Raw genomic sequence first — 26,134 nt, 5'->3', positions numbered from 1 at the left:
AAAATCAAAATATACCAGAGAGGAAGGGTTATATTTCATGGTCTAGAAAAGCAGAATCCCCTTTCTATAGGTTTTTGTGTTTTGTGAAGCTGACTAACACTGGATCATTTTTTTCTCCCTATTTTTTTTTATTTTGAGGGGTTTTTTTTGAATCTAAGAGGTAGATGGTAAAGTTTTATATTTCATTGCTCTAAATTCATTGGCAGCTCCTGGAAGGGGAAGCCATAAAAGCACACCGAACCTAATGATAAAGCAGGGCGACAGTGATAAAAAAATTACAGTAACACCACTGTTCTACTGGTGGTCTCTTCTCTCCTTACAGCTTGTTCTCTTTTCTTTTAAAATGGCCGTATGAAAGGCTTCTGACAAGGATGTATTATTTCACTAGCATGGCAGGAAGCTGTACTTGTGATTCATTTGATATTGCTCTTTCCTTTTATCCCGTAGATGGTGATAGGCTTTATCAGTCGCTGAAAAGGGTGAGGGCTCTCACTGCATCTTGTGAAAGTGTTCTGACACATTGTTCCTAGTACACCAGGCACATTTCCCTAATTAAGTAATGTCCCCAAAGTTCTGCGTGTCTAAAACATTTTGCATTTCTTGGTCTGTACTGCTTTTTGAGGCTTACAAGCTATTGTACTTTGTCTCAGAGGCGGCCAGGCATGGACTTACAAACAGGTTCTCGTTTACCCTGTAGCTTTAACCAAAAAAACCCAAACAAACAAACAAAAAAAAACCCTGTCTTTTTTATACAGCTAGGATGACAAAGCTGTATTCCATTTAGCCTTAATGAAGTTACAGCTACGTTCATTAAAACTTCGTCAGAAAAAAAGTCAGGTACTTCAGGCAGAGGGGCAAAAACATCTCAAGAAGCAGATGCTTGCATCTGGTGTATCTAATGGGTGTATAAGAAGAGCTCATTCAGTCCTTCCCCTATATTCTGATGCCACTAATATAATTTTATTGGTTAGTTGTTGTTGAGAAGGAAATTAGATATATTTTCAAAATTAAAACCTCCCTTAATAGGTTACCCAAGGCAACTAAGATACTTCCTTTTCTTCTCCAGCTTTTGTGTGTGACCAGTCCAGAAACTGTCAGGCGCAATGGCAAATCATTGGACTGCCTATACCCTGTAGAAGTACTTAGGCACTTCATACAGGTTTACTAATCCCACTTTGAATCAAGCCACTCTCAAATTACAGGTATCTGAGAACCAAAGTCTTAGGAGCCTCTGTTCTTTGTTTTTTTTGATCTGGCCCTAACATATCTTAGTGTGGATGAACGTCTTTTTCATGTCATCAGTCAGAATGAAGCTGTTATACTGATTGCAGTTTCTCCCCACGCCATTTCATGACTTTCCGGAGGACTTTAAAGGACGGTGGCACAAGCTTTGTCTTATGCTTGGAGATCCTATTGAAGACAATAGCTAAAGCAGCAGCACAGTACATTGCGTCGTTCATGCTTACCCTCAGTTAAACATCTTCTGCCTGCAACAGATACGATCTTTAGTTAGTAATTAATTTTTTTCATTATTTTGAAATTTGTTGACCTCTGCATCTATTATTCACATGCTGCACATGGAAATAGAAGCCTGTGGTAGCATTTAGAAGAGTGACTTAAAAGCACTCGCTCTTTCTGTCAAAAGCACAATCCATATCTTCAGGAGCGCAAAGGAGAAGTGCTGACAGAGGTATTAAAGCAAAGTTCTGGGCTTGTTGTTTTAGAAAGGTTTGATGTTCTGTTGTGTATTATTAATGAGCATGAGATTCAAGATTAGAAACCCAGCAGTGATGCTTTCTTTGTGGCTGACCTTATAGCATGGCAGGCAGCGTTCTCGTTTGTGGAAGCTTATTTGAGTTTAATGTAAGACACAAAATCCTCATTCTCCCCCCAGCTGGATGTAACACAAATTCATGAGAGGTTCAAGATCCTCACTGAAATAATTCTGCTGCGTTTGTCGTTTCACCCCACTGTTTCCAACATTTGGGCTTGGCAGACTGAAGGGACATGATACAAGCCCAGTTCAGAAGCAGCATTGCTGCCAATCAAATACCATTTGCTGATACATATAATGCAGAGATGCCAGAGGCATATTATTGTTTCCTTACACTGAAGTGGAAATGAAGAGGTCTCAGACTGAAGTATGTATAGTTACACTGGCCTCACTAATTTACTGAAGGTGCTTGTGGTCATTGGCAGATAAACTGTCCCGTCTTGCTAGGTTTACAGCTACACATTATAGTTATAGACTGTAATCCAGAGATTTTAAAGTGGACTACATTATAGGAAGCAGAGTGCACTCACAATAGGTTATAGGAGTAAAAACAAGAGCTTTCAGTTTATACCTTGCTTAAAGTATTGAAGACTAAGGCTTGCATTAAATACTAGAAAAGTCTTGAAAATGTTTCCTTTTAATATGATTTATTTAATTACCAAACTTCCTTAAATCCTTCTGCTTTGTTTTTTATTGTCAAGATGTGGGGGCTACTCTTCTTAACAGATCTCTTCAGTAATTATGGAAAAATATTTGAGTTGATCGTTCTTGAAGTTTACAAAGAAATGCAGAAAGCAGTTTACTCATTCTTAAACAAAAACAAAACAAACAAAAAAAAATCCCACAAAATACCACCTTACATTTATCTCTGTTTTTCTTGTGAGACACAAGCCTGTGTAAAGCACAGCTTTCCTTAACAGGTCAGACCAAGTTCTCCGGAGACAACGGTTCGGTTGCTCCAGAAAGCTGAAATTTATTGTGGAGGCACAAAGACTTAGGCAAGGTAATGAGGCTTCATAAACTTAAAGAGACCCACGAAGAGACTTGATTCGTGTCAAGTTTGTTGAACTTCAATAGCAAAGCCACAAAATATGATAAAATCTTATTTTCCCTCTGCTCATCCCATGTTTGTGCAGCAGATCAACTGACAACTTCCTTGTGAAGCTTTCATGCATGTATGGTCAGTCAGAGTCCACCAGAATAAGTTATTTTCTTACTCTGAGAAGAGCCCAGAAGAGCCTGGACTCTTACTCTACGATATCCATGAGCCCCCAGGATCCTGAGGAAGGTTGAGATCAGTCTGATATGCGGTCTAGGGGAAGAAGAGACATGGCCAAACAGCTGACAGGCTTATTATCATCACAGTGGATGGCAACAGAAGGGCAATATATATATGTATATATGTATGCATACATATATACATGTACATATACATATACACTTAAATACCAAATTATGCTTTGGTTCATTAGAGGAAGCACTGCGACGCTTTTTATGCAGCCACCATAATGAAATAATTTCTGTAAATGGCCAAAATTTGGGGCATGTAACTATTTACCCTTTGCAAGCAAATAAATCCTTTGCAGCCAAACTACATAATTCATATTCAGGCTATCAAGCTAAAAAGCAAGTAATATAGACCAATGGGTTCAACATGAAAGCAGCCATAAAAGTATTCCTACTTCTAAGAAGGTGACTCACAACTAAGAGAACGTTTGCTGGTTGTTTTAATCATAGTAAAAATATCAATAAATTGGGCAACCAATGGAGATTGGAGCACAGCATGTTGGCTGAGACTGTCCAGTGCTTCAAATTTTTGGAGATGTGTCTGAATGCAGAATGAGTCAGCTGCTTGTACAGAAGTACTGCAATATTGGATGGGGGGTGGAAGAGAGTGTTCTGTTTATGTCCAACCTAATATGAATTTTGGTGGTAGCTCTAGGTAGTCGAGCTTAATTGCTCTACAGCTACAGGTGGCTACTCTGCTTCCAAAAGAGCCCCGTTAGGTACATCTTCATGGTTCTGATGGTTGCAGTCACACTGGAAAAGTGTGGACCCATGGAAATAATCAGTAGTTCCAGAGGCAATAGCCGATGAAAAACCATTTGCTCAAATACTAAAATCCAATAGCAAGAGATTAACTCATGAGACGTGACACGTGAGGTTTGAAATCATGAAAACAGTGATAATTGTTCTGGCAAATCAGTGGTTTCCTACAGCAAAATTTTGATAGTCTGATTAAGTGGTGTGTAAACATCTGGACTGTAAAATCTAAAATATCTGACTCACTTCTGAATGGATTGAGCCATAAATTTCTCTTTACGTGTGCCAAAAAGATGTAGCATCCATTTTAGGGAAAAGACTTTTTTATCAAGAGGGGCCTGTCACTCCTTGGAAGGTGAAACAAGAAGTGGTGAGACAAAAAAGTCACTCAGAACAAGTCACCCGGATGCTGCAAGTTTCCACAGGGAAGTATAATAATAGACCCACTAAAAATCTGAGGTCAGCACTTTCAGTTTGGTTCAAAGACACTATTTCCTACACTTCCATTATTTTCTTCAAATTTTCTATGAAAAACCATCTAGTCCTTAGTTCTTAAAACTCATTCGATGTTTTTCAAAGCCATTAGAGGTCATACCAACAGAGGAAGTCTGTCACCTTAAAGTTACAAGGTTTTCCAAAGATTCTTTTCTGCACATAAAGGTATAGCCTTTCTTATCATTTCTGAAGTCTTTGAACTTAAAATGCACTGCACAGTGGACTAATAGACCCTTAGAGCATGCTCCCTCTCATTCATGGCTCCCCTTCACCCACTCTGGTGGGGTTATTTTTCACCAGAAGAAAAACCAGAACAAAAAAAGAAGCGACGGAAAGCCCTGCTACCAATTTCTTGTGCTAATCCCTTTGCTATTATTCCCCCAATACATAGCAGCCCTGATTAAAGCACTGGATTCTCGATACATTTGTATTGATTTTTCTTTAAACCGGGAGGTAGCATCACCATTTTTGTATCTTTAGCCTGCAAGTGGAATAAAACTTGATTCACATTGTTGAAATGTCCCCAGGGCTGCAGAGACTTAGATTTACAGATCACAAGATTTCAGGATGCAGCAAGACTTTTCTTTCTGTTCTGTACCCATCCACAAGGGAGGAAGGGCAGCATCCGAAAGGACGTTTGCAAGGTGGATCAGAGCTTGCATGGCTGAAGAATATACAAAGCAAAAGAGAGCGAGGTTCATCTCATCACATTCCCCGAGGACAATACCTACTTCCAAAAATGAAAGAACAGAGACGCTTTCTTTGAAATTGTGCAGGGCCACAACCTAGAAGTTGCTGCTCAATTTCCTATAGTTCTGGCAGTTAAGACCAGGGAGATTTACCATATGCAGCCTTCAGGAGGAGAGTGATACAGTTACATATACCCTCTCTAATAACACTCTCTTCCTTTATTTTCTAACTGTCATGTAATGTAGGAGTAAATGAGAAGAGGACCCGACCCGCAGTTAGTATAATTTGGCACAGCTTCACTGAATTCAGCAGCCCTGCACCAGTTCGCACCAAATGAGGTTCTGAACCAGTACAGTGTTGCCCTCGTGTGCACGCGTGCGCGCACACACATACACACACACACACACACACTTTTTTCATTCCATTTACTCCCCAGACAGCTCAATTCTTCTTGATAAAAACAGCAAGAATAGCAAGAGGAAAAAAAATCCTGTCTATGGCTGCATTTGATGCCCGCTCTTAACAAGAGCAGGGCGGCTGGATGGAAGTGAATCCCACTGTGCTTCCCTCGCAATCTCCACATTTGTTGGTCTCTGAAGTGGTGGCCAGGTTGCCCTTGCTTTAGCCAAATCATTTTTACCAGAGCTATCACCTAGAACAGGTTTTACCTACAACAGCTGAAGGACTCCCGGAGCTATCAAAGTGCACGAGGTGGCTGCAACAGACCATGTCCTCGAGTATTTGTAGTTTCTACAAGAACCTGTAATATCCAATCGATTACTGTTTTGAATTTGAATTTTGGGCTTTTTTTTTTTACTGTAGTGAAATAGTCAGTTTCCGTGTAACAACTTTTATAATTTATTTTCTTTCTAAATTACTGGCATATTTTGAATTTTGGTTTGTTGGTTTGTTTTTGTTGGTTTTTTTTACTGTAGTGAAATAGTTTCTGTGTAACAACTTTTATAGTTTATTTTCTTTCTAAGTTACTGGGATAAATTTTCATATTTTTATTTTCTTTCTAAGTTAATGGGATAAATTTTCATATTTCTCCTTTCCATAGTTAATCCTGTGACTGTGTGTGTTATAAGATCCTATAAACTGCTGAGCAAATTAGACTGATGAGAGAATTAACTGTCGGGACATTAAGGAATAAGGCTGTATTCCTTGGTGTATTCACTGGTGTCAAAGTCCTCCCTTTCTAGCTCTTAAAAAAAATAATCATATTTTAAAAAAATTTCATTCCTGTTGACCATTATCAGGAAGAAATGAACACAGGCAACGTTTTTTCATGAACGTGCAAATAGGACCTTTTCATGCTCATTGCAGGAGGGTTGGACTAGATGACCTTTAAAGGTCCCTTCCAACCCAACACATTCTATGATTCTGTGATCCCTTTGTGTTGAAACAGTTAAAAAGAAAGCTAAGTGCATGATAACCCCTTTTATTCAGATTGTCCGTTGGTTCAGGCTATTAAGCCAGCTCATAAGACAGCTTCCTGGTCAAAAGGCAGCCAGCCAGCAATGTGTGGATGTCAGGGCTTGCTTTACTCTATGCTATAAGTGAACGGAGTTTTCATTTTATAGTTGTTGAGCTCTTGTAATTGTTCCTCAATATCATTTTTTTTCAGCTGAGAGTCAGTGGGGTACATTTCTAGAAATACGAACTTAGAATTGAAAACCATGTTGTATCATTATATTTTTGTAAGAGTTTAAATATCGCCATTTTCTTCTGGAACTGAATTATTACAAAATGCAAACATTGCCTAAGACGTCTGCATCCAAATTCTGCCTGCCCTGATGCCTGTAGAGGCAGAACATGCCTGTCAGGACATACAGGGTGATTTATTAGGCTGCTAGTCAAGTGATAATTCTCGATTTGAAAGCCAGTGCATCTGGAATCGTTGCTCAGTACCAGTTTGATACTAATTCCTGCATCAGAAGGGTCTGTGATATTTGGCAACAATCTATTGATTTCTTTCTGACTCATGCAGAACTAATTTTCAGTTACACAAATTAGAGAGGGAGAAAAGGCAAAAAGAACCCTTAAATGTTGTTCATTTCTTTTGGCCATTTCTTTGATCCGTGTTTTTTATCTGAGAGGAAAGTGGTGTGTCTAATAGGGAACTGTAATATGTTATGAAACAGTGAGACTTAAAAATCTTGTTAGGCAATCACTACTTCAGCAGAATGAAACGCCGTTGCAACAGGAGGAAAATTATACACCAATTATTTATCCAGTCAAGAAAAATTATGCCCCGTAACATCAAAGGCTTCCATTTATGAAATAATAGAGAGAGGGTGATTCCTATTCTTTTAGCAAGTTAGGGAGTTTTTTATTCATCTGAAATGCAGCAGGCCAAGAATTTGGGACCTTATTTAACATTATAATCCCACAGCATTACATGTAGCCTACGTGACTGGTTTTAGGAACAGTCATGGAAAAAATAGCTGTGTAATGTTTATGCAGATTTAAATGAGTTATTATAAGTAATTAACTCATCCTGTTTCTTATTATCCTTCAAATAATGTTTTCCTCATTATTGGAAAAATATTTTTTCAGGCTGCCTATTCTCAGCTCATGTATTTGTTTGTTTTCTGTACTTGTCCTAATCTTCAATAATTCTCCTTATTTTCGTAAACTTTGGAACTCTCCCCTAATATTTCCCCATGCATTGGTTTCTTTTTTGAAAATTCCTTAACTGCTGTATCTAACCAGAACAAGAATTCAAAGCATAGCAGCTGAGATGGTGGCAATTTTGAACATCTATTTTTTTAATAGTATGTAGGATTAACAGTCTTCCGTATGTATCAGGCTTATCGAATCTTGAAAAAGAAGTCCTCTCTGTTTTATCTTTGGCACAAATTCCAAGGGAATGAATATGCAGAGTTAGCAGGACAGAACTGTTAAAAACTGAATCATCTCTTATTCCAACAAGTACATTATGCAAAAGGTTAGGACATGAGCAAGTGGTTTAACAAGGAAAGGCTAGCTGGAAATGAGGTAACCTTGCGGAGCTCTTCCAGAAAAAAAAACCCGGGGAATTCTTTCCAAGCACAGAGAACCCACAAGGACTCCCAAGGGAAAAGTGAATTAGTGAGAGGCACTGTATTTAATGTACTAGCTGTCTTGTAAAAGTGCTCTCTCTTCTTGTGTCTTGTTTTGCTTTGTTTTGGTTTTGACAGAAAGCCTGTGTAAAGCTTGCAGTTCTTTGCGTTTGTCTATACCATGCTTGGAGCATGACAGCTACTGCATGCACTTGCCAGTATAACCTGTGAACCAGGACGCAATTCTAGCCAATGTGCGAGACTATGAAAAAAAAAAAAATAGTAGTTCGAGGCTGTGAGCAACACTGTTAGCAATTCATACTGAGAGCTTACCCCTAAATTCTCCCTGGCAGCTAAGGGCAAGAGGTACTCAGTTGCTATTTCTTTAATGTAATGGGCGTCCAACAGGGGGAGCTGAGTCAGGTCTGTCACATGGAGTCTAAAAACATTGTGAGCAAATTAAATTTTTAGTTCTGGATGCAGGTAGGTAGGATATAGTTGTTATTTCATAAGATGAGGTTTTTATTTGTAATACTTTGGCATCTTACATCTGCCATTATAATCCTCCATTTATTGTAGATGTCTGAAACAAAAACAACTGATGGTACAGGAAAGCTGAGCTTTCTTTTCAGAATTTCCAGAAAAGAAGTATTATTTTTAAATGATTGGACTGGAATAAGAAATGCATTCTACGTGAGGACAGTAGCAAAAGAAAATATTTCAATACTTAGTTCCTCCAGCAGTCTTCCTCCCTTCCTTAATGAAATGGAACAGTCTATGCCTTTATCACTTCTTCCATTTAATCTTGTTAATGCAGTCTGTTAAGACTCCACTTTTGCAACAGGTGTAACTGTGAATAAGTAGGGTAGTAGGAAGAATACTGTTCTGCTTCTAGGAGTCTTATTTATTTACGACAAAATGTGTGATATTCAACCCAGAATAAAAACTGATGCAACTGGTGAGTTGAAACATTTTTCTTCTTCACTTCCTTAACAATAGAAGGTATTCCAATGAAGAATAAATATTGAAATACTAATCATGCTCTACCAAATCTACCCTTGAGACAACTGCACTTGGAGTTTTACTAAAGATTAGTTCTCTAAAAGATGGCAGATTAAATTGGTAAGTAGACAGTTGGGAAGTATAACATTTTTCAGACAGCAACAGATGCAAATCCAAGAATATCTCCAGCTGATTTGATTGCCTTTCAAAAGATGGGGCAAAGATTTTAAATGAAAATGTGCAAAAGTAGAAATCCGTAGTGATGATCAAAAATAAGAACAAATTCAAAATGCTCTAAGAAGGGTACATCAGAAAGATTTCAGAGCCATTTCAGACTGAAATCACTTCTATTATTTGTTTGTTGTTGCTTACGTCTCTTGTCATTTTGCCTTGTAGGAGTTATATTATGCCTAAGGTACAGGGGATGGTATAGTAAGGAAAGTGATCACGGACGTGGATTGGAAATTATTCCATTGACTGTGATGGCAGTTACATAAAGTCCCAGACAATGCAAGTTAGATCGGCTTTTTTTTTCTGCACTGCTGTAATTCTACTTGTATGTGTTGAATTACTCCAAATTTACTTAGTGCAACTCAGAACCAAAATCTGTACCAGCAGAAACACATTTCCCCATCCCTTCTTTCCCTTGGGCAGCCGGCTTGATGATTTTCAGCCTTAAAAGGAAAAAGAAAAAAAAGGGGAAAAAGAAAAAAAAGGGAAAAAAGAAAAAAAAGCAACTCCCATGTTTAAGCAGGCTTTTGCTACTGAATCATGCTCATTAACAAAAATAAAGACATAAACTATGCTTATGTATTCTTCCCTCTCAACTTTTCCTTGAGCATTACAGTTAGCTATTTTGGCAAGAAGCTTTAAGCTGCAAAACATTTAACATTAAAAGCTGCATTAATTAGCGGTTTATCAGGACTGCAAATATACCATATATTTAGCTTACTAAAATGCTTTGGGTTTTTAAGTTGCATCATGCCCTGTTGTTCACCAAAGTATTGTTAATCAAAGTGTATGATTGTAATAGACAAAACAGCTAAAATTTTCCTTAAGATATCTTGTGTAAAGCAGTCAGAAAAAAAGTACAATTAAGCATTTTTAATTGTAATGGACAACTAGATTTACATATATTCCATGAAATAGGAGTGTTCAGGGTCGGGGCAGGGGGAAAAAGGGATATTGACAAGAATTTTACTTAGCAATGTGCAATATAACCCTTTGTACTCCCCTGTTATGCCATTCCCATACCTTTGTTCATGGTCCACAATCTGTAGTGCTTGATATTCTGTATGCAGGAGTTCCTGAAAGTCCTTTGGCTTTTCTGTGATTGAATGCACATGTTCAGATGACTCAGTGTATATACTTCACTGGTTAGTGCTGGGCTACCTTTTGTGCTTAATTTCCAGTACCAAATAAAATAAAACTCCCAGGGCTAAATTTCCAGACCTTTAACTATTGTAACATTTGCTTGCTACGGTAAGTGATACAACTATAAAATTTCATACCGGGGATGTAATATTTGGGTGAAAAGGAGGATATGATCAATTAATGTAATTAAATGTTCAAACAATCTTGCAGGCATGCATATTCAAATAAATATAGAGGGGTGTTTTGCTAATAACAGTGATGTGGTATAGGCAATCAGTTATGTTAGTCTGACAAATAAGATATTAGGCTATTTGATAAAGCAAAAGAAACATTATTTTATTTTCTATGTGAAACATTATTTTATTTTCTATGTGATTTCCACATCAGAATACTTACCATATGAAAAATATCCTTGTTACACATCATTGTTAGATGCGGAAATCTTTTTCTGTACTTTCCCTATAACATGTTATATGTAGAAGAAAGAGAAAAGTTGGAAAATAACATAGTTCAAAGTTTGCAAAAGCCATTAGTAACCACCGAGTATACCTTAACGTTGTCTTTAAGTCATTTGAAATCACATTTTCATAACTTATAAAGTAAAATGCCAACTTTGGGAACAGTATCCTGAGAGGTAATGTTTAGGTAACTGTAAAAATGGCTACAAAAGAAAAATAAATTTGGTTTTTAAAGGTGCACACGGGTTACAAAATTATTAGACTTCTTACGTATGCTCTCGTATGTAGTGATTTCTGCACTTTGAAGTGCTTTTTTTTTTCCTAATAAGGCTCACATTTTAAACGTGGCTTTTTCCTATGAAATCTTAAAAATGGCACTACTTATTCCTGTTGAGTGTGTATTAGGGTTGGACTTTTTCACATCTCAACGTCCCTTCTTTCCTTTTCCAATATTCTGTTTATAAAAAGTAGAGCATACTGAGACTTCAATAAAAATCAGTATGGAACTCTGCAGAAAAGGAAGACTATAAAACAAATACCCAGTTATTTAAATCCGGTTACTTACATGAAGGCAAAGTACTTTTCCATTCTAAGTATCACTTAGTGATTTTTTATCACAATTTTAATTGTATAACTTACTAATTTTCAGAAGTAAAGATTTAGATGTCTTGGTTCTTTGTTTTCATATATGTTTCTGAAGGACGAAATAATTTTAAATTCTTTGAGTATTTCATAATTTGCAGACAAGTTTTGCATGAAGTATAAATACTGAAAGAAATAAATATTTTTGAGGGGTGGGACAATAGAAGAAGGTTCTGACTCAGTTGTTACTTTCTCTGAAACTGCATTCTCTGTAGATCCAGCAATTCTATTTTGCGTGTATCCACAGATTGAACAAACTTCCTAAATCCTTAATCATTCACAACACACTGCAATATTTCACTACTGACACCCATCCCATATGATGTTGCTGTTTCTTATAGCTGTCCATCCCAGATGTTGGTGCAGCCGTTCTTCCCTTTATCTTGAGAAGTGCTGGGGAAGCAGTTTGGAAAATAAACAGTTGTAGAAGAGGAGTTAAATAGGATTATACTTGAAGCTTCCAGTTACAGAGAGGCTGGCTTCAGGCTCCGTTTAGTGGCAACTGAGTCATGAATACTCAAATTGCTGAGTGTCAGCTGGTTCTGTGTGGAGACCTGAACTGTGCAACGGTCCTCATTTCCCTTGATGATTTTGCACAGCTTTGAGTGTACTGGAAGTATAGGAAACTGGGGATGTTCAAACAAAACAACAGAAGCAGAGAGGGGGAAGGGGGGGAATGTGAGGATTGTGAGCGTGGTGCTGCTGCAGTCCAGCAGCAAAGAAAGAGCTGAAGAGTGTGCTGCCGCAGACAGAGATAAGAATAAGCACTACACCTTCCTTCCACTGCAACCTGTAGTAGGTTTTAAGTTCATTTCCACCCTACTCCGGTAAGCAGTAACACTGGGTGGATGTGGGGAAAGATAAGGTCACGCGTGATCCCACAGCCTTGAAAACAGAAGGTCTTCAGAACCTCTTCTGCAACACCTTTTTCTGTGCTGCTATGCTCTATAACTGTGCAGCAGTGGCCTGTGCGTATCTAACATAAAGAATTCCCACTAAGGTGCTGAGTACTATATGAGAATGTCAGCCATCTCGCGACAGGCAAAATGGACTGTAAATATTTATCATGCTATCTCGGCTCTTCACTTGCAAAGTTCATTAGTCCATTTATCCAGAAGAGAAAAAAAAATAGCCATGGGTTGTTGTCTATCAGCAAACAGTAATTCAGAAACACTGGGCACACTCTGAGCAGCTTTCTGAGTAAAGACAAGTAAGGAGGGAAAAGAACTTGTCCTGCTAAACGCCTGCTATATTGTAAACCGTTTAAGTGAAACATCCACAAATTATGACAAATAGGTTGGCAGAGTAAATACTAAGTATACTTGTCATAGGAAAGAACTTCGTGTGTGCAACGTGTTTTCTGTATAGGCTACTATTTTTTGACCTAGTGCACATTTAGTGTGTAGATAATTGCATAGAAAACATGGTCATCACTGCTCAAATAGCCGTCCTGACCAGCTTATGTAAACACTAGCTAAAGCTGCTAGAGATTATTTGCAGAACATTGGATCTGATGAGCTCAACTATAAGATAGCTTGGGTAGTATAATATTTGGGATTACCATAATAATCTCTTCAGGGAAAGTGTGCAGTATCAGCAGAACCATTGCTTGAGTCTTTAAGGGAAGTAGAAACTGTACAGTAATAATTCTGCATTTATTATACACTTAAATCTTTCCCTGTGAATAAAGTGAGTATCTGGGCTCTTTATGGGGCCCAGGATAAAGCTTTGAGAATTTAATTAAATATCTCTGATCTGAACTCACCTATGGAGCCCAAACCATCGGTCTGGCAACCTGTTTTTGTTGTGTGGTAACTTGTTTTACTGTAGCACCACCCTTTGAAGTTACACACATAATTTCCATGCATATGAGTTACTAGGGAAAGAGTTCATAGATTAATATAGCGAAGTGCATGTTGAGAGGCAATGAAAATTCTTCTGTACAGACTTACAGAGTGCTAGGTGAGTTGTCAAAGTTCACTGATCCATTGACCCTTTCTGACTTTGAGCACAGCCTTTCAGGGGTCGGGCTTTGAGCCGGCGCTTCTGACAAGGGAGGTGATTTTCATCTTTTTGGATCTGGACACTGGGTTGTACTTGTCTGTGTTAGCCATCACCGCCCTGCAGAGGATATAGGCCATTCTGCTTCTCTTCTGCTGCCTTCCCTGCCTGTGAACCATCCTACAGAAGTCCAGGACAGCCTTAAACACTTGTTCTTCTTATGCATTTCAATCACACTGTCTTGTGCAAAATAAAGAAACAAACAAGCTGCTAGGTAGCAATTTCTGTGCCTTTGGCATCTTCCTAATCTTTCAGTGTTTCATTGAGTGTCAGGCTGCCATTCCTGGCAAAAAAGCTGCACAACTTTTATTTGGAGTCCAGGAAACAGCATCACCACCACTGTCTTGTAATAACCCCATGGAAATCCAGATTTTCTATTAATTTACAAATGCTTTTAACTCACTAAAATCATCACTTCTACAGAAAAAAGGACTGGTAATCCAAAATAAGTATATATCAATTATCTTACAATATAATGTCACTGCTCTTAAGACTCTTGCAGTTGTCTTGCTCACAACTACCTTTGTTCCACAGAGAATCATCTAACCTTGCAAATCTTGCAGCTTTTCTAATTGATTAACATAACGAAATTCAGGTGTGAGCAATTATCCTTAACCTGCTTTAAGCTAGAAGTCCTTTGCTCCTATCTATCTAAGGTGTGATAAAAAGTTAGGGGTACAAAAGCTTTTCTTTTTAAAAGAGTGTATCCCTTGGTCTAATGAAAGATATCACTTCTATCTGAAAATCTCATCTCGTCTATATGCTTGGACCATCACAAACATAGCAACTTTTTACTATTCATAAATTGTTAAACAACACTGCCAGATCCATTGTAGCTACACTCAGGAAAGGAAAGAAAGGGCATTTGAACAAAAACATTCTTTTCTTATTTCTGTTCTTATTGTGATGGAAAAGGTTGGTTTACTGCACTCATCTTTTTCCATATATTTTCACCTTTTCTGATGAATGTAAAGGCAAGTAATCTGTGCAGATCATTCATTCCAGATTTGTTCCAAAATTAGTATTTTACAATAACATACAAAAAGATCAGATAATATAAACAGTTTGAAGATTACCTTTAACTCTGGAGCAGCCATAATAATTTGAACTTGTATTACTTCCATCTATTTCAAAGCATTTGACAATCATCTGTAAACACTATTATGGCCATGGAACAGATACAAAAAGTCTCCCAAAGTATATATCTACAGTGCAGATATAAACATATTTCTTTTGTATTCAAAACCTGCAAAAAGGCTAATATATGGCATGTAATTTTGAAACTTTTCATCAGTCTGCAGACAGTCATGCGTATTTCTAAGGTTTGATCTTAGCTTTTCTTTTAAAAAATAAATTTTAAATGCACACAATAAGGATGCACAGGGTAACTATATAAAGACTTTTTTTCATCAAAAAACTTGAGGTTTTAAAAGGTTCTTTTCCAATAGTCTTTAGAACAGCCATGCAATAAAGGGCAGAGTTGATCTGTAAGAAGTGTTGATGTACAATTCAGTGCTTTTGCTTTTTTTTGCTTTTTTTTTTTCCCACCAGAAAATCATAAAAAAAGGAAGGGGAAAAGAAAATGTGTCACCAAAAAACATGCCGAGTGACATTGACTATAAACTAAAAAAACTTCAGTTAAGACTGTGACACCATGAAAGAAATCAGACCTGACAAGTATGTGGATTTATGGGAAAAACAGTCTTTTTAGCCATAATCTATCACTCCTCTTCTATTCCAAGCAAAGATCTATCAGATTTCTCAATAGCCAACTTCCAGGACTACCACTTACTTTGAAATTCATGACAAGTTTTTACAGATCATGTACAGATCAAACCTACTATGTGTGCCCAGTGAGACATATAGATAGAAAGGAACTTCTGTTTCTGGGGAATTTGCACATCTCTGCATAAGAGCTGTAGGACTGGCATATTTGGGAGTCATCAGCCTTGCTGCACAGGCAGAGAGGGCCCTGGGCAGAGTGGACCTGGTAGTCTTCATAGCTCTAACAAAGTTGAGAGTCCAGACTCACAGCCAGAGTTGTGCGTATCACTGTGCGAAAATTATAAGATTTTATGAAAACATTATTTTCCTGGGTGAATTCCATCATATCTGCTTACTCTAATGGCTCATTTGCGGTACGGCTGACAGCAAATGTATCTACAGACACATTAATTAACATTAGCTGGCATTAATTAGCTTGCTGAGATATTGCTAACTATGTGGCTCTCACTGCATGAGGTACAACACAGGCTGAAAACATAACTAGTATCCTCAGCTGTATATTTTCAGATTATTAAATACAAATGCAAAGCACCTGAAGTCTTGCTGTGAAGCCACAGAATATTTAATCCAGTGGCAAAGGGGATACCAAGATCTCGTTGGCATCCTAATTTATAGGGGAGAGTTTTGTTGATAGTAACATGCAAGGGAAAAAAAACTGTCTTACTCACAGAGGTAACGATAAAAAAAGCAGAGTTGGCAACTAGATAAAAATGCTGAATATACTTAATTTGAAATCACTTAGGGATACAAACATGAAAGTGAGCTGGGCCAATCTGCTAGCATTTTTCAAAGAGCTCCAGCTTAAGGATGATGGGAATTCTTAAAAGGTGAAGGAGCTGCTTTTTTTGCTATCGGTTCTCTGATTAGCCTTGATGTTTCCAAGTGCAGTCCCTCCTGGATCAACAAATTAGAGAGCGGACTACGTCTTCAAAGTTCATGCCCAGCACGCTTTAGTATCCTCTTTTGATCAAGAACTAAATATTGAAAGCTCGAGTCTTTTTTTCCCCTTGGAACCAAAACTACAGGTCTGGGAGATTATAGTCCCGTCTCCCCCGAATTAAATTCTTCAGATGTTAAACTGAGATTATATAAAACATAAGCTTCACTTTTTTCTTGTTCGACAATATATGCCTGTGAGTGGCAGTCCTCACAAATACACAACGGACACATTAGCTGCCTTGTTGACTCTTACCTTTGTTTCAAGAGGAATACAGCAAATTAACTGTGTATCTCCTTCCAGATTTATTCCTAATTTCACAAGTATAACAATTCATGAAACCTGATTATTGCCCTACTTTTAGGATAATGAATTTTGTGCCCGTGAGTAAATTTTTTGCTGGGAAAAAAAACCCAACACCAAAAAACAAACAAAAAAAAGCAGTTCTGTCTACTTTTTTATTTCTCTTGGGGCAGCATTTGAGACAATAGCAAATAGCTAATGTTTGGTTTGAAGATGGTTTTAAGTACGTATTTGTTTTTATCCAAGTGTTGATTTCAAATGTGTGAGATTATTTTGTATTTGCTTACTTAATAGAATTCCACCCTTCTTCCTGTTTTCCTGAGAGAATGAATTAGGTTCCAGGTGGTAAACCCAGCATCTGTGGATTATTATTACTAGTCATGTAGAATTAATTAATTTCCATTGTGGCATTCTAATTTGTAGGGTGCCATATAAAACTAGAGGCAATTCCCAGCCCCAAAGAACTTTAAACTTAAGAATAAAATAAGGGATGAATGCTGCAGAGAGATGGGACAACCCTGTGGTACTGATGAGAGAAGCTACAGCTGGTGATGAGGAGCAATCACAATGCAGCATGTATCCAAACACTATAAAGGTTTTTTGTTAGACATCAGGGTGATGGTGGTTTTGCAGGATTCTGTTGAGTGGCATGGCTCAAGACAGGATGAAAACTGAATGTGCTTGTTGAAAAATTGGACAAATGGACAGTTGAGATGGGTGTTATTGCTTGAAAAGAGGCAGGAGACGTTATTCTTAATTGCATTATTAAGGTTGGTGGGTAAGAAGGCAAGTAGAAGGACTTTAAAATTGGACATAAGTAGTTTTGCTCTTATTCTGTCCTCATGTTTACTACATTGGGAGAAAAAAAGTTCTATTCCTGTGTTGCTGAAAGTTATTATTGTGGCAACTCCACTATTATTAGTTCATTCCTTTTTTGCCTCAATATTCAGGAGGAGGTACTGAATCAATGAATTTTATACTTGTAAGGAATTCAGAAGCAAGCTGCTTGTTTTATAATAGCTATAAAGAGAGGTAGGATATACAGGTCCCTAAACTGTTTGTTGATCTAAGAGGAGAAGAGAAGAAGAAAAACAACATAAAATTATAGGTGGCTGAACAAAGATACAGTGTGAAAAAGGTGTAGTAGCCTCTGACAATCATTAAATCTGCAAAAGAAACCTGGTACACTGGGTGTTAATTACAGTAATTCAAGAGGTTTCTGGGAATACAGTGGCTTCTTTTTCATCTGGCCTGTACAATTAATGACTCGAGTTTTCTGTTACGAATCCTTAAATTGTTCTGCTGTTTTATGAACAAAAAGAAATGCCTTGGAGACAGTAGCAGAGTCTACTTTTCCAAACTTCTTCAAATGCCTTCTGTGTCCTAAAGATGCTGCCTTTTCTGTGAGCTCTCTAAGGAGCCATGGTAGCAACTTCCTAGACATCCTGTATTTATTAATTTATAGAATGCTTAGTTGTGAATAAAGGCTTGGATTAACTGATGAGTTGCAAGTCTAAAGTATTTATTTCATATTAATTGAAACCCAGAGCCTTAGCATTTAGTGACCTGATCCACAAATATTTACCATGAACGTAGGGCTCATAATTGCAAGTCATGCATGGAATTATTGATTGCTCACAGTAACGAGTAATGTACTAAATGCAATGAGTGTCACAGGATCAATTCTTCTGTCTCTGTTCCTACTGCAGTTACAAACTGCATATGTAAGTCACATTAAAAGTACCTTCATATTGTTTTTGTGGTTTTTTTCTTCCTTTGTCTTGTCTTTTCCTGAAGATCTCCTCACATTCCCACTGTAGTTCTCCTGCCTCTAACATTGACATATGTCTTTGAGGCTTGTCAGCATAAAGCAGTGTGTGGTCCCAGAGCTGAGCCTTCCTCCCACCACATGTCTCTAAGCAGAGACCTGTGAGCAATTACTCAAACTAGCCTCTCAAATAGCAGTACCTGGACGTGCATGTTTAAATGTTTTAATTAACTCAATGGGGATAAAGTATAGGAATTTCTGAGCAGGATCAACCTGGCAAAATTGCCAAGGAACAGCAGATACTTTTCTGTAAGGAACTGCCTTCTTTTTTATGCATCTGTCATGCCAGGATGGCTAATGAGTAATAATTTCTTAAGAAGGGAAAGAAACTATCACTACCCAGTTCATGAAAACAAAATGGGATACAGAAGCTAACCCAAAAATTGTGGGTGGCATAGGAAATTTTATTTCTAGATATGAACTTTCATAAATACAAAGACAGGCAAGATTTTGGTTCTGTGTTGTCTCCGTCCAGATCATTAACAAAAAATTGCTATCCTGGATAAGGAGCAGTTTAAAAACTGGTTTGCTTGCCTAAGCCTTGCCTAAAAATGTGCTTGATCAGAGACGGCATCTCAGGAAACTGAGCTCATAGTGGGGAACTAAAACCTCTTTAGCCATCCATGAACGTCCCTCTTCCTTGGTTCCTTTGGGCTATGGTTGACTTTCCAGAGAAGAGGAGCTCCTAGCATTCGCCTTCTGGAGTTTACCTTGGTAAGCCTCTACGCTAAGTAGGGGATGCAATGCACCTTTCACTGGGAAGTGTGGTGGCCCTGTGGGATGTGGTTCTGAGTTTTGGTTGTTTAACCACATGGTAGTAGGAAGGTAACTCTTGCCTTCTGCTACGAGTGATAAATGATAACCATAGGTAGGAACGGGGCAACATCCAGACTATATCATTACATTGTCACAGCATCCATTGTACCAGCATGTGTAGTGCTTAGCTTACAATGTGCAGTCATTTGTAAATACATTTTTTGCAGCATTTATAGCCTTTTTGACTGCCCAAAGGTGTGAAATGGAATGGTTCTCTTAAGATGAGCATCTGGACAATAATCCTGTTTCCCTGTCTTCCAATCCATTTTGGGGTTGGATGTGTCCAGTTAAAATATTAACAGTTAGCAATCCTTGGGCTCAGGGTAGCCTTACTACACAAGCTCTCAGCCTTGCTACCCAAGGATTTGAGGAGTGACTTGTCTTGCAGAGATCTGCTGCTATTGTTGCCCTGGGCACGGAGGAAGGACATCTACCAGTAGTACTGATCCTTACCAAGTATGATGCTACTTCCAAGAGGCAGGAGAATTGCAAGGAGGCATGCATCCCACATTGAAAAAACAAAGAAAGGGAAATAAAATAGGTTTTCCATTTCTTCTCAACACATCTGACTAGAATAAAGGCACAATCCTTCCTTACGTTTCAGAGAATGCGCTCCTACAGCACTGTCAAAGGAAACACGCACAGGATTCAAAGTAGTTGAGGGAAGCAAACAGCTATGTTAGCAAAAATATATGTGGAAGATAGTGAAATATGTGTTCCTTCTCTGAATTAAATCACCGTTATATTTATAAAAGGATCTGAAGCTTATCCTTATTCAAACATTTTCAGATACCTGCCTCTCCAGCACACAGCCACTGGCTACTTAAACTCAGTCTGTGGGCCTTGCATGTCTGTGACCTGGTGCTAAAACAAACAGTTTGAAGAGAAGGAGAGGTTAAGCAATCATTTGCAAGCCTATCTCTGCCAGTGGGATTGATATCTTTTTGTGTTTGAAAGCATAATCTGAAGGATGTGAAAACTTCATCACTTCTACTGCTTTGAAAAATGCATCAAAATATACCATGTAATTCTACCTCAGCGAAACAAAAAGTCGTGAATATTTGAAATGTCTAAGCAAGAACAATCTAGATAATTATTTAGGACCCTTAATGACTGCCATCAGCAATGATGATGAAATTTACAAGTAAAACCAAAAAAGGAGAATATGAGGAAAAACTTGCTAATCATGAGATAGCTTAAGTTGTTGCAGAGTTTTGTGGGATATGGTAGAAACTACATAATGTGAAGCAATTAAAATTCACCAAATCAAAGCATTCAGAAATACACAGTACAATACAAAGCAGTTGTATGTTGTCGGGGGGGGGTGAACAGGGTATCTGCTGTCCAGAAAGAAATAATTTAAATAGAGTTATGTACTCAAAATATTTGTCTTGTTTTCCTTTTCAGCGCAAATTGAAGTGATACCATGCAAAATTTGTGGTGATAAGTCCTCTGGAATACACTACGGAGTCATCACATGTGAAGGCTGCAAGGTATGAGATTTTAATACAGCATAGTCATCAGCATCTGCATTAACCTCAGGCATCTGTGTACAATAATACACTCTTACATGCTTTCAAGCAAGTGGTGCCAAAGGCTGTAACGCCTGCTGCTGATATAGATGTGTTTCATGCCTAATTTTACTAGCTTTCCTTTTCATCAAATAGTCTTTATAGTTACATCCTTGTTTGAAACATGAATTAATTGCATCTGAAGCGGTATAAGTGCTGATACAGAAGCTGGCAACTGTAAGTCACACCTGTTCTACCTTAAATCAGCTTGAGAGATGGATTTTTTTATCTTGTTTCCTATACAATCCATGTAGCATTAAAAGTTGGTGCAGTATCTCAGTTCAACATCTTAAAAGCTTACAGGTGTCAGTTTGGTCCTATGTTATCCCGCATGTATTCTCTGCTGGCCCAATTGTAATCTTGAAAAGAAAAAAATGCCTTACATCATGAGTAGTGTAAAAGGATCCTTTGACTTCTTCCTTGTGGGCTCCAGTACAGGGCAATTGCTGGAAATCGGAGGTTAAAAGAAAAAAAAGGGCAAAAAACTTTTTCATGCGGCTTTTCTTATTAACATATTATCCCAGGCATTATTTCAAGTAACACAAATGAGCAAATAAGACTGCAAGCCAAGGGAAGAAGGGCTTCAGTTTTCAACTTCAAAAATAGTCTGTGATTTTATTATCTAAAAAATTATATCATTACTTATGAAAAACCAGAATTTCTTACTACATGTTGGTATTCTGGCTTTGACTGTAAATGTGAAATTGCAAGGATGGAGAGGCAGCATCTCTGATTTCTTCTATGTGGAAACACACCAACTGGTAGATTTAAAAGTGAGTGCATATTTGTAGAGTGAAATGGCAAGTCTGCATTTACTTAATGTTTTACAAAATTTTAGAACATCTGAAAAATCTGAAAATGTGGGTGCACCCATTCCCAAAAAGAATGGTTTTAATGCCAACAAATTGAGAAGCAACTGTTGTCAATTTTGACCTATTGTCAAAGATGAGATTTCTTTCAGAAATGTTAACAATTGTAAACAGAACAACCCACAGTGTGTCACGGACTAGAAATAAGCATCTTCTTATGACGATCACATGAAACAGGATTAGACTAATTGATATGATACTTCAAAATCGTCACAAAAGCTACAGGAGAAAAATGCTTTAAGCATAAAAACAGTGTCTTGTCTTGGTACTCAGTGCCCACAGAGCAATTAGGGGTAGAGTCTCCTGTAGAAGTGATTAGGGTTAATGCTGGCCCTTGTGTGTGCCTCAAGAGGAGATGATACCCCTCAGCTCTGTGTGCAGACTGCTTATTGAGATAAAGAGCTTCTCTTCCACTTACGACAGTTTTAACCCTATTGTTTTCGTGCCAGTTTCGCAGTATCAGATCAATTAGTCTAATCTTATTTTGTGAGCCTGTTGTGAAAAAAGATGTCAGTTTTCACATGGGGTCCAATGGGAGGCATCTCAGTCTGTCAGAGCTCTCTTTTAAGGTAAGCGCTGTCTCAGGCAGCTCTGCTCTTCATTGCCCAGCAATTAAATAACTATTTGCTCAGCCTGCATACTAATAACTGGCCATTTCTGGCTCCTTTTTTCTGAATGTGTTAGAAATCTGAATTAATTAAGAGGGAGAGACCATGTGTGGAAGAAAAAGGTGAGAACCGCCCCACAAGCACGCACACACATTGCGCCAGGCACCAGACAGCCGCAGTGTTTCAGGACACAGCATCCGAGGATTGTACTGCCCGTGGTGGTGCTACAGACTTCAAGGGACAGGAAATCCTTTAACGCTGTGTCCCTACATTAGCTGTGCCGCCGCAAAGGCATATTATAAGTGATTAAGGGGCATCATGAATATTCCTGCTGTTTTGGGTGCGTATGCTGAATAACCTGCTGGACCCATCGAAGAAAATGGTGGCTCTGCCACTATCGTCACTGCAAGGGTGAACCTGATGACAGGTGTCCATCCCATCTGTCTCCATGGCTCCTTCTTTTGCTGAGAAGCCTTTTATCATCTCTCCTGCATACCCCCAGAGCAAAATATTTGCTACCACTCTTTTGTCATGATTTAGAGAGTAGTTCGCATTACCATTTTCCTTCTCAGATTGACTGTCAGTGATGGACAAAGTGACTTGTTCAAGATGCAGGAAGACTTGTTCTCAGTCTTGGGAATATCGGGAAACCTGTCTTTAAGTCCATAGCTTCTCAGTAATGAACTGCATGCTCCTTCCCCCAAACGGAATTATTCTTAGTAAATGTAGCCAATATTATATAAAGATCCCCTAAAAAATGAAATGAAAGGATTGTCTGTACTTTGTAAGACAACATTTAGATCTTACGCAGGAGGAAGAGAGTACAAAAGTCACCTCAGAAAAATAAATTACCTGCTGTAGATTAATTTTATTATGAAACCCTTGATTTTTTCCTAAGAGGGGCAAAGCAGAAACAAACAAATTCTTCTGAGATGAGATCAACCATGATGGGAAAAAACAGCACTCAGGAGGCACAGTCAATGCTTGATATTTTTTTTAATGTTATTTATTTCATTTCTTCTCTCAAAGCCGTATCCATATAGGAGCTGTTAAAATCTAAACCTTTAAACCAGAAAATTCTTGCATGTCAAAACCAAAATTGTCTGTAGAGTTCAGGAAATAAAGTAGAAATATCTGCAATTAGCATCCATTTAGCCTCAAATTAAACTCGCCTCTGCAGTTTCAGGGAAGTTTTGCTCAGGCAGCATCAGATAAGTCCCCACCAGATTTTTTCTAAGAGTTGTCTTAAAGGACATCCCTGTTCTCAAAAGTGCAAATCATAAAACTTAATTTAGTTGTTAGATATGCTATAGTGACTGATAAAACCAGCATGGGCCAGATGAAGTGAGTTTGTTTGTGCTCAACCTCAGTTACTAGTGCTGCTGGTGTCCTTGGTGGGACACCATGTCTGTCACCTGTTGTTACTGACACACCACACCATCCGTATTGAGTTCACCGGGACTTGAGCGAGAATTCAGGCACTACCTGTAGGGAGCAAATTGAGCCCTGTGATGCTGTCACCTTGTTGCCTCCCCACTCTCTTTCCCCTGACACGAATGGCTGCCGTGATTTCCTTTGCTCGGTATTGCTGTCTGTCAGCCTGTGAGGAGGTAAGACTGGTTTTGCCTGACAAATGAAGTTAGCTATTGCTTTCTGGCTCTACTTTGGCATCGCTTCTGGTGACTAGTGTAACTGCAGTAATGATGCTTTCTGCCCTTTTTCTCCTTGTGGCTTCCTGCAGTGGCTAGGCTATCCTTCAGCTCTCCCACCACACAACCCTGCAGCTACTGCATCTAAAGGTGACAAAGTGGCCAAGGAACTTCTCTTCTTTGTTTCTCTCTCTCTGGACTTGCTGTTCCTCCTGTCCTTTATTTTATAGGAAACACAGGAATATCATAAAATGCCCTCTCCCTCCCTCTTTCTCTAATCCTCATCCCTTGGTTTCATTCCTCTTGTGACCTCTGCCATTTCACGTCACTTCTACCATAATGGTACCTCTCGGTGTCATTCATAGCAGCTGGGAGCTCGTAAAAATACTCTCCTAGGCCTCTGATCCTTAGCCAAATAGCCCACAGCTGGCCAGAAAAATCTTCCAGGAGATAGAATAACTACAAATTTTTACATAGATAAAATGGATGTTATATTCCATTGAAATGGAAAATGTCTTCACTTTCTCATGGCAATGTCTAAAGGTGTTGCTTTCTCCTTTGTGTACTGGCTTTACTTGATACAGTCATTAAATCCTAGTGCTTTTGTGATGCTTGAATTTGAATTACTTTTGACTCCTGAAGTGTACGGTCCCTCCAGATCAGATCAAGATTTGCCAGGTTAAATTGAACAGCAGCCTTCAGCTTCTAATGCTACTCATAGCCAGTGCCGGTTATTACCAATCCCTTTCACTGAAGGAAGAAAATAGTCAGAACAAGCACTTTAAGTCATCTATTTACACATGCCAACAAGCTTTCCCTCTATTAGGAGCCAGCATTAGATGATAGATGGTCATAATTGCACAATAAGAATGCATTCTGTAACATCATTGTTTGCGTTTTAATGAAGCAGAATTACATTCTTTACAGAATAAAGCACAATTCTCCTTATTATAAGTAAATGTTCTTTAATTTCACTATACAAGGCCAACACATATGCAAAGCCATAGCATAAGTAGCATTGCACTAAATAAGAGATTTATTATAGTCGTTTACATGGTTCTCTGTTCGTGTGCATGCGTGTGCACACATACGTGCACATGGTAATACTCTGTCTCTCTTGCTCTCTTGCCCCTAGGGATTCTTTCGGAGGAGTCAGCAGAACAATGCCTCCTACTCCTGCCCAAGGCAGAGAAACTGTTTAATTGACAGAACCAACAGAAATCGTTGCCAACACTGCCGACTGCAGAAATGTCTTGCCCTGGGAATGTCTCGAGATGGTAAGGAGTCAGATTCCTGCTTCACGCCTAAACCCTTTGAAACTCCTCTTCACTGCTGACTTACTTAAACTCCCTGTAGATTTCTGGAAAAAAGAGAGAAGAGAAGCCCCTTGCTTTGTAATGCACGCACTGAGACACAGATCTTTGCCATTCAGTTAACAAAGGAGGCTATTTTCATAGGGAGGGTGGGGAAATCACAAAATGGAGAGCAGTAGCAGTTTGGAACAAAACGAGTCAGAAGCTAAATGTGTTGTTCTGATCAAAAGCACAAAAAAGGCACCTCTGGAGAGGTGGACTTATATTCCAGTTTAGATAATCTCTTGTATTAAACATTAATGTTTATCTTAACATTACAAATTGATGCGTGAAAGCATCCCTTTTCTTGAGTTCTCTAAAGGTCTGTAACAGTAAATAGGCAGCTAAGAAATTTACGCCTTGATAGCATTAGGGCTTTCTGTTTGTTTTATTCAGAGCACTTGATCAAATATTTTGCATTGCTAAAATCCCATTTATTTTACCTGTACATTGCCCCCTGTCCCTGTCTGGGTCTATAGAAGAAACATTTCATAGTTTAGCACTGAAAACGGACACTACAACAGAGCAAAGCTTCACCGTGTATCTGACAGCAGGATCCTTTGGTCTTTGCAGAGCTCTGGTCCACCTTCCAAGCTGTGGTGTGACGAGCCATGCTGGGCAGGCTGAGGATGTGCACCACACCAGAGCTGCCGGCAGTGGGAGGCTTGGGCAAGGCTGCCCGCAACCGACCTGCCCCAGCCACCACGGCTCATACACGGGTTTCCAGCTCACAAACACATTTTAAATGGCCAGGAAGCGTGAGAAGAAAATGTTGTATTTTTGAAGGCAGAATGTATTAATTTCGATTGTCTGGCCGGGCAGCAGTTTTCTGT

At 38.6% G+C, this 26,134-nt stretch overlaps 1 protein-coding gene across 2 annotated transcripts in view; it reads left to right on the top strand.

Moving 5' to 3' along the window:
• The window catches only part of RORB (RAR related orphan receptor B), a 148,521-nt gene that overhangs the window by 82,005 nt on the left and 40,382 nt on the right, over positions 1-26,134 (top strand). Inside the window, exons 2-3 of one of the 2 annotated variants that reach the window (XM_063320394.1) lie at positions 20,660-20,745; positions 25,085-25,226. In XM_063320394.1, coding sequence (XP_063176464.1) covers positions 20,660-20,745; positions 25,085-25,226 — 228 coding nt within the window. Of the gene's footprint in view, positions 1-20,659; positions 20,746-25,084; positions 25,227-25,963; positions 26,060-26,134 lie in introns of those variants that run through there. The other variant, XM_063320395.1, reaches the window with a different exon arrangement.

Source organism: Chroicocephalus ridibundus, chromosome Z (assembly GCF_963924245.1).
Source record: "Chroicocephalus ridibundus chromosome Z, bChrRid1.1, whole genome shotgun sequence".
Taxonomy (NCBI): Eukaryota; Metazoa; Chordata; class Aves; order Charadriiformes; family Laridae; genus Chroicocephalus; species Chroicocephalus ridibundus.
The sequence above is the reverse complement of the archived record's forward strand: the minus strand, read 5'-3'. Positions and strand labels throughout refer to the sequence as shown.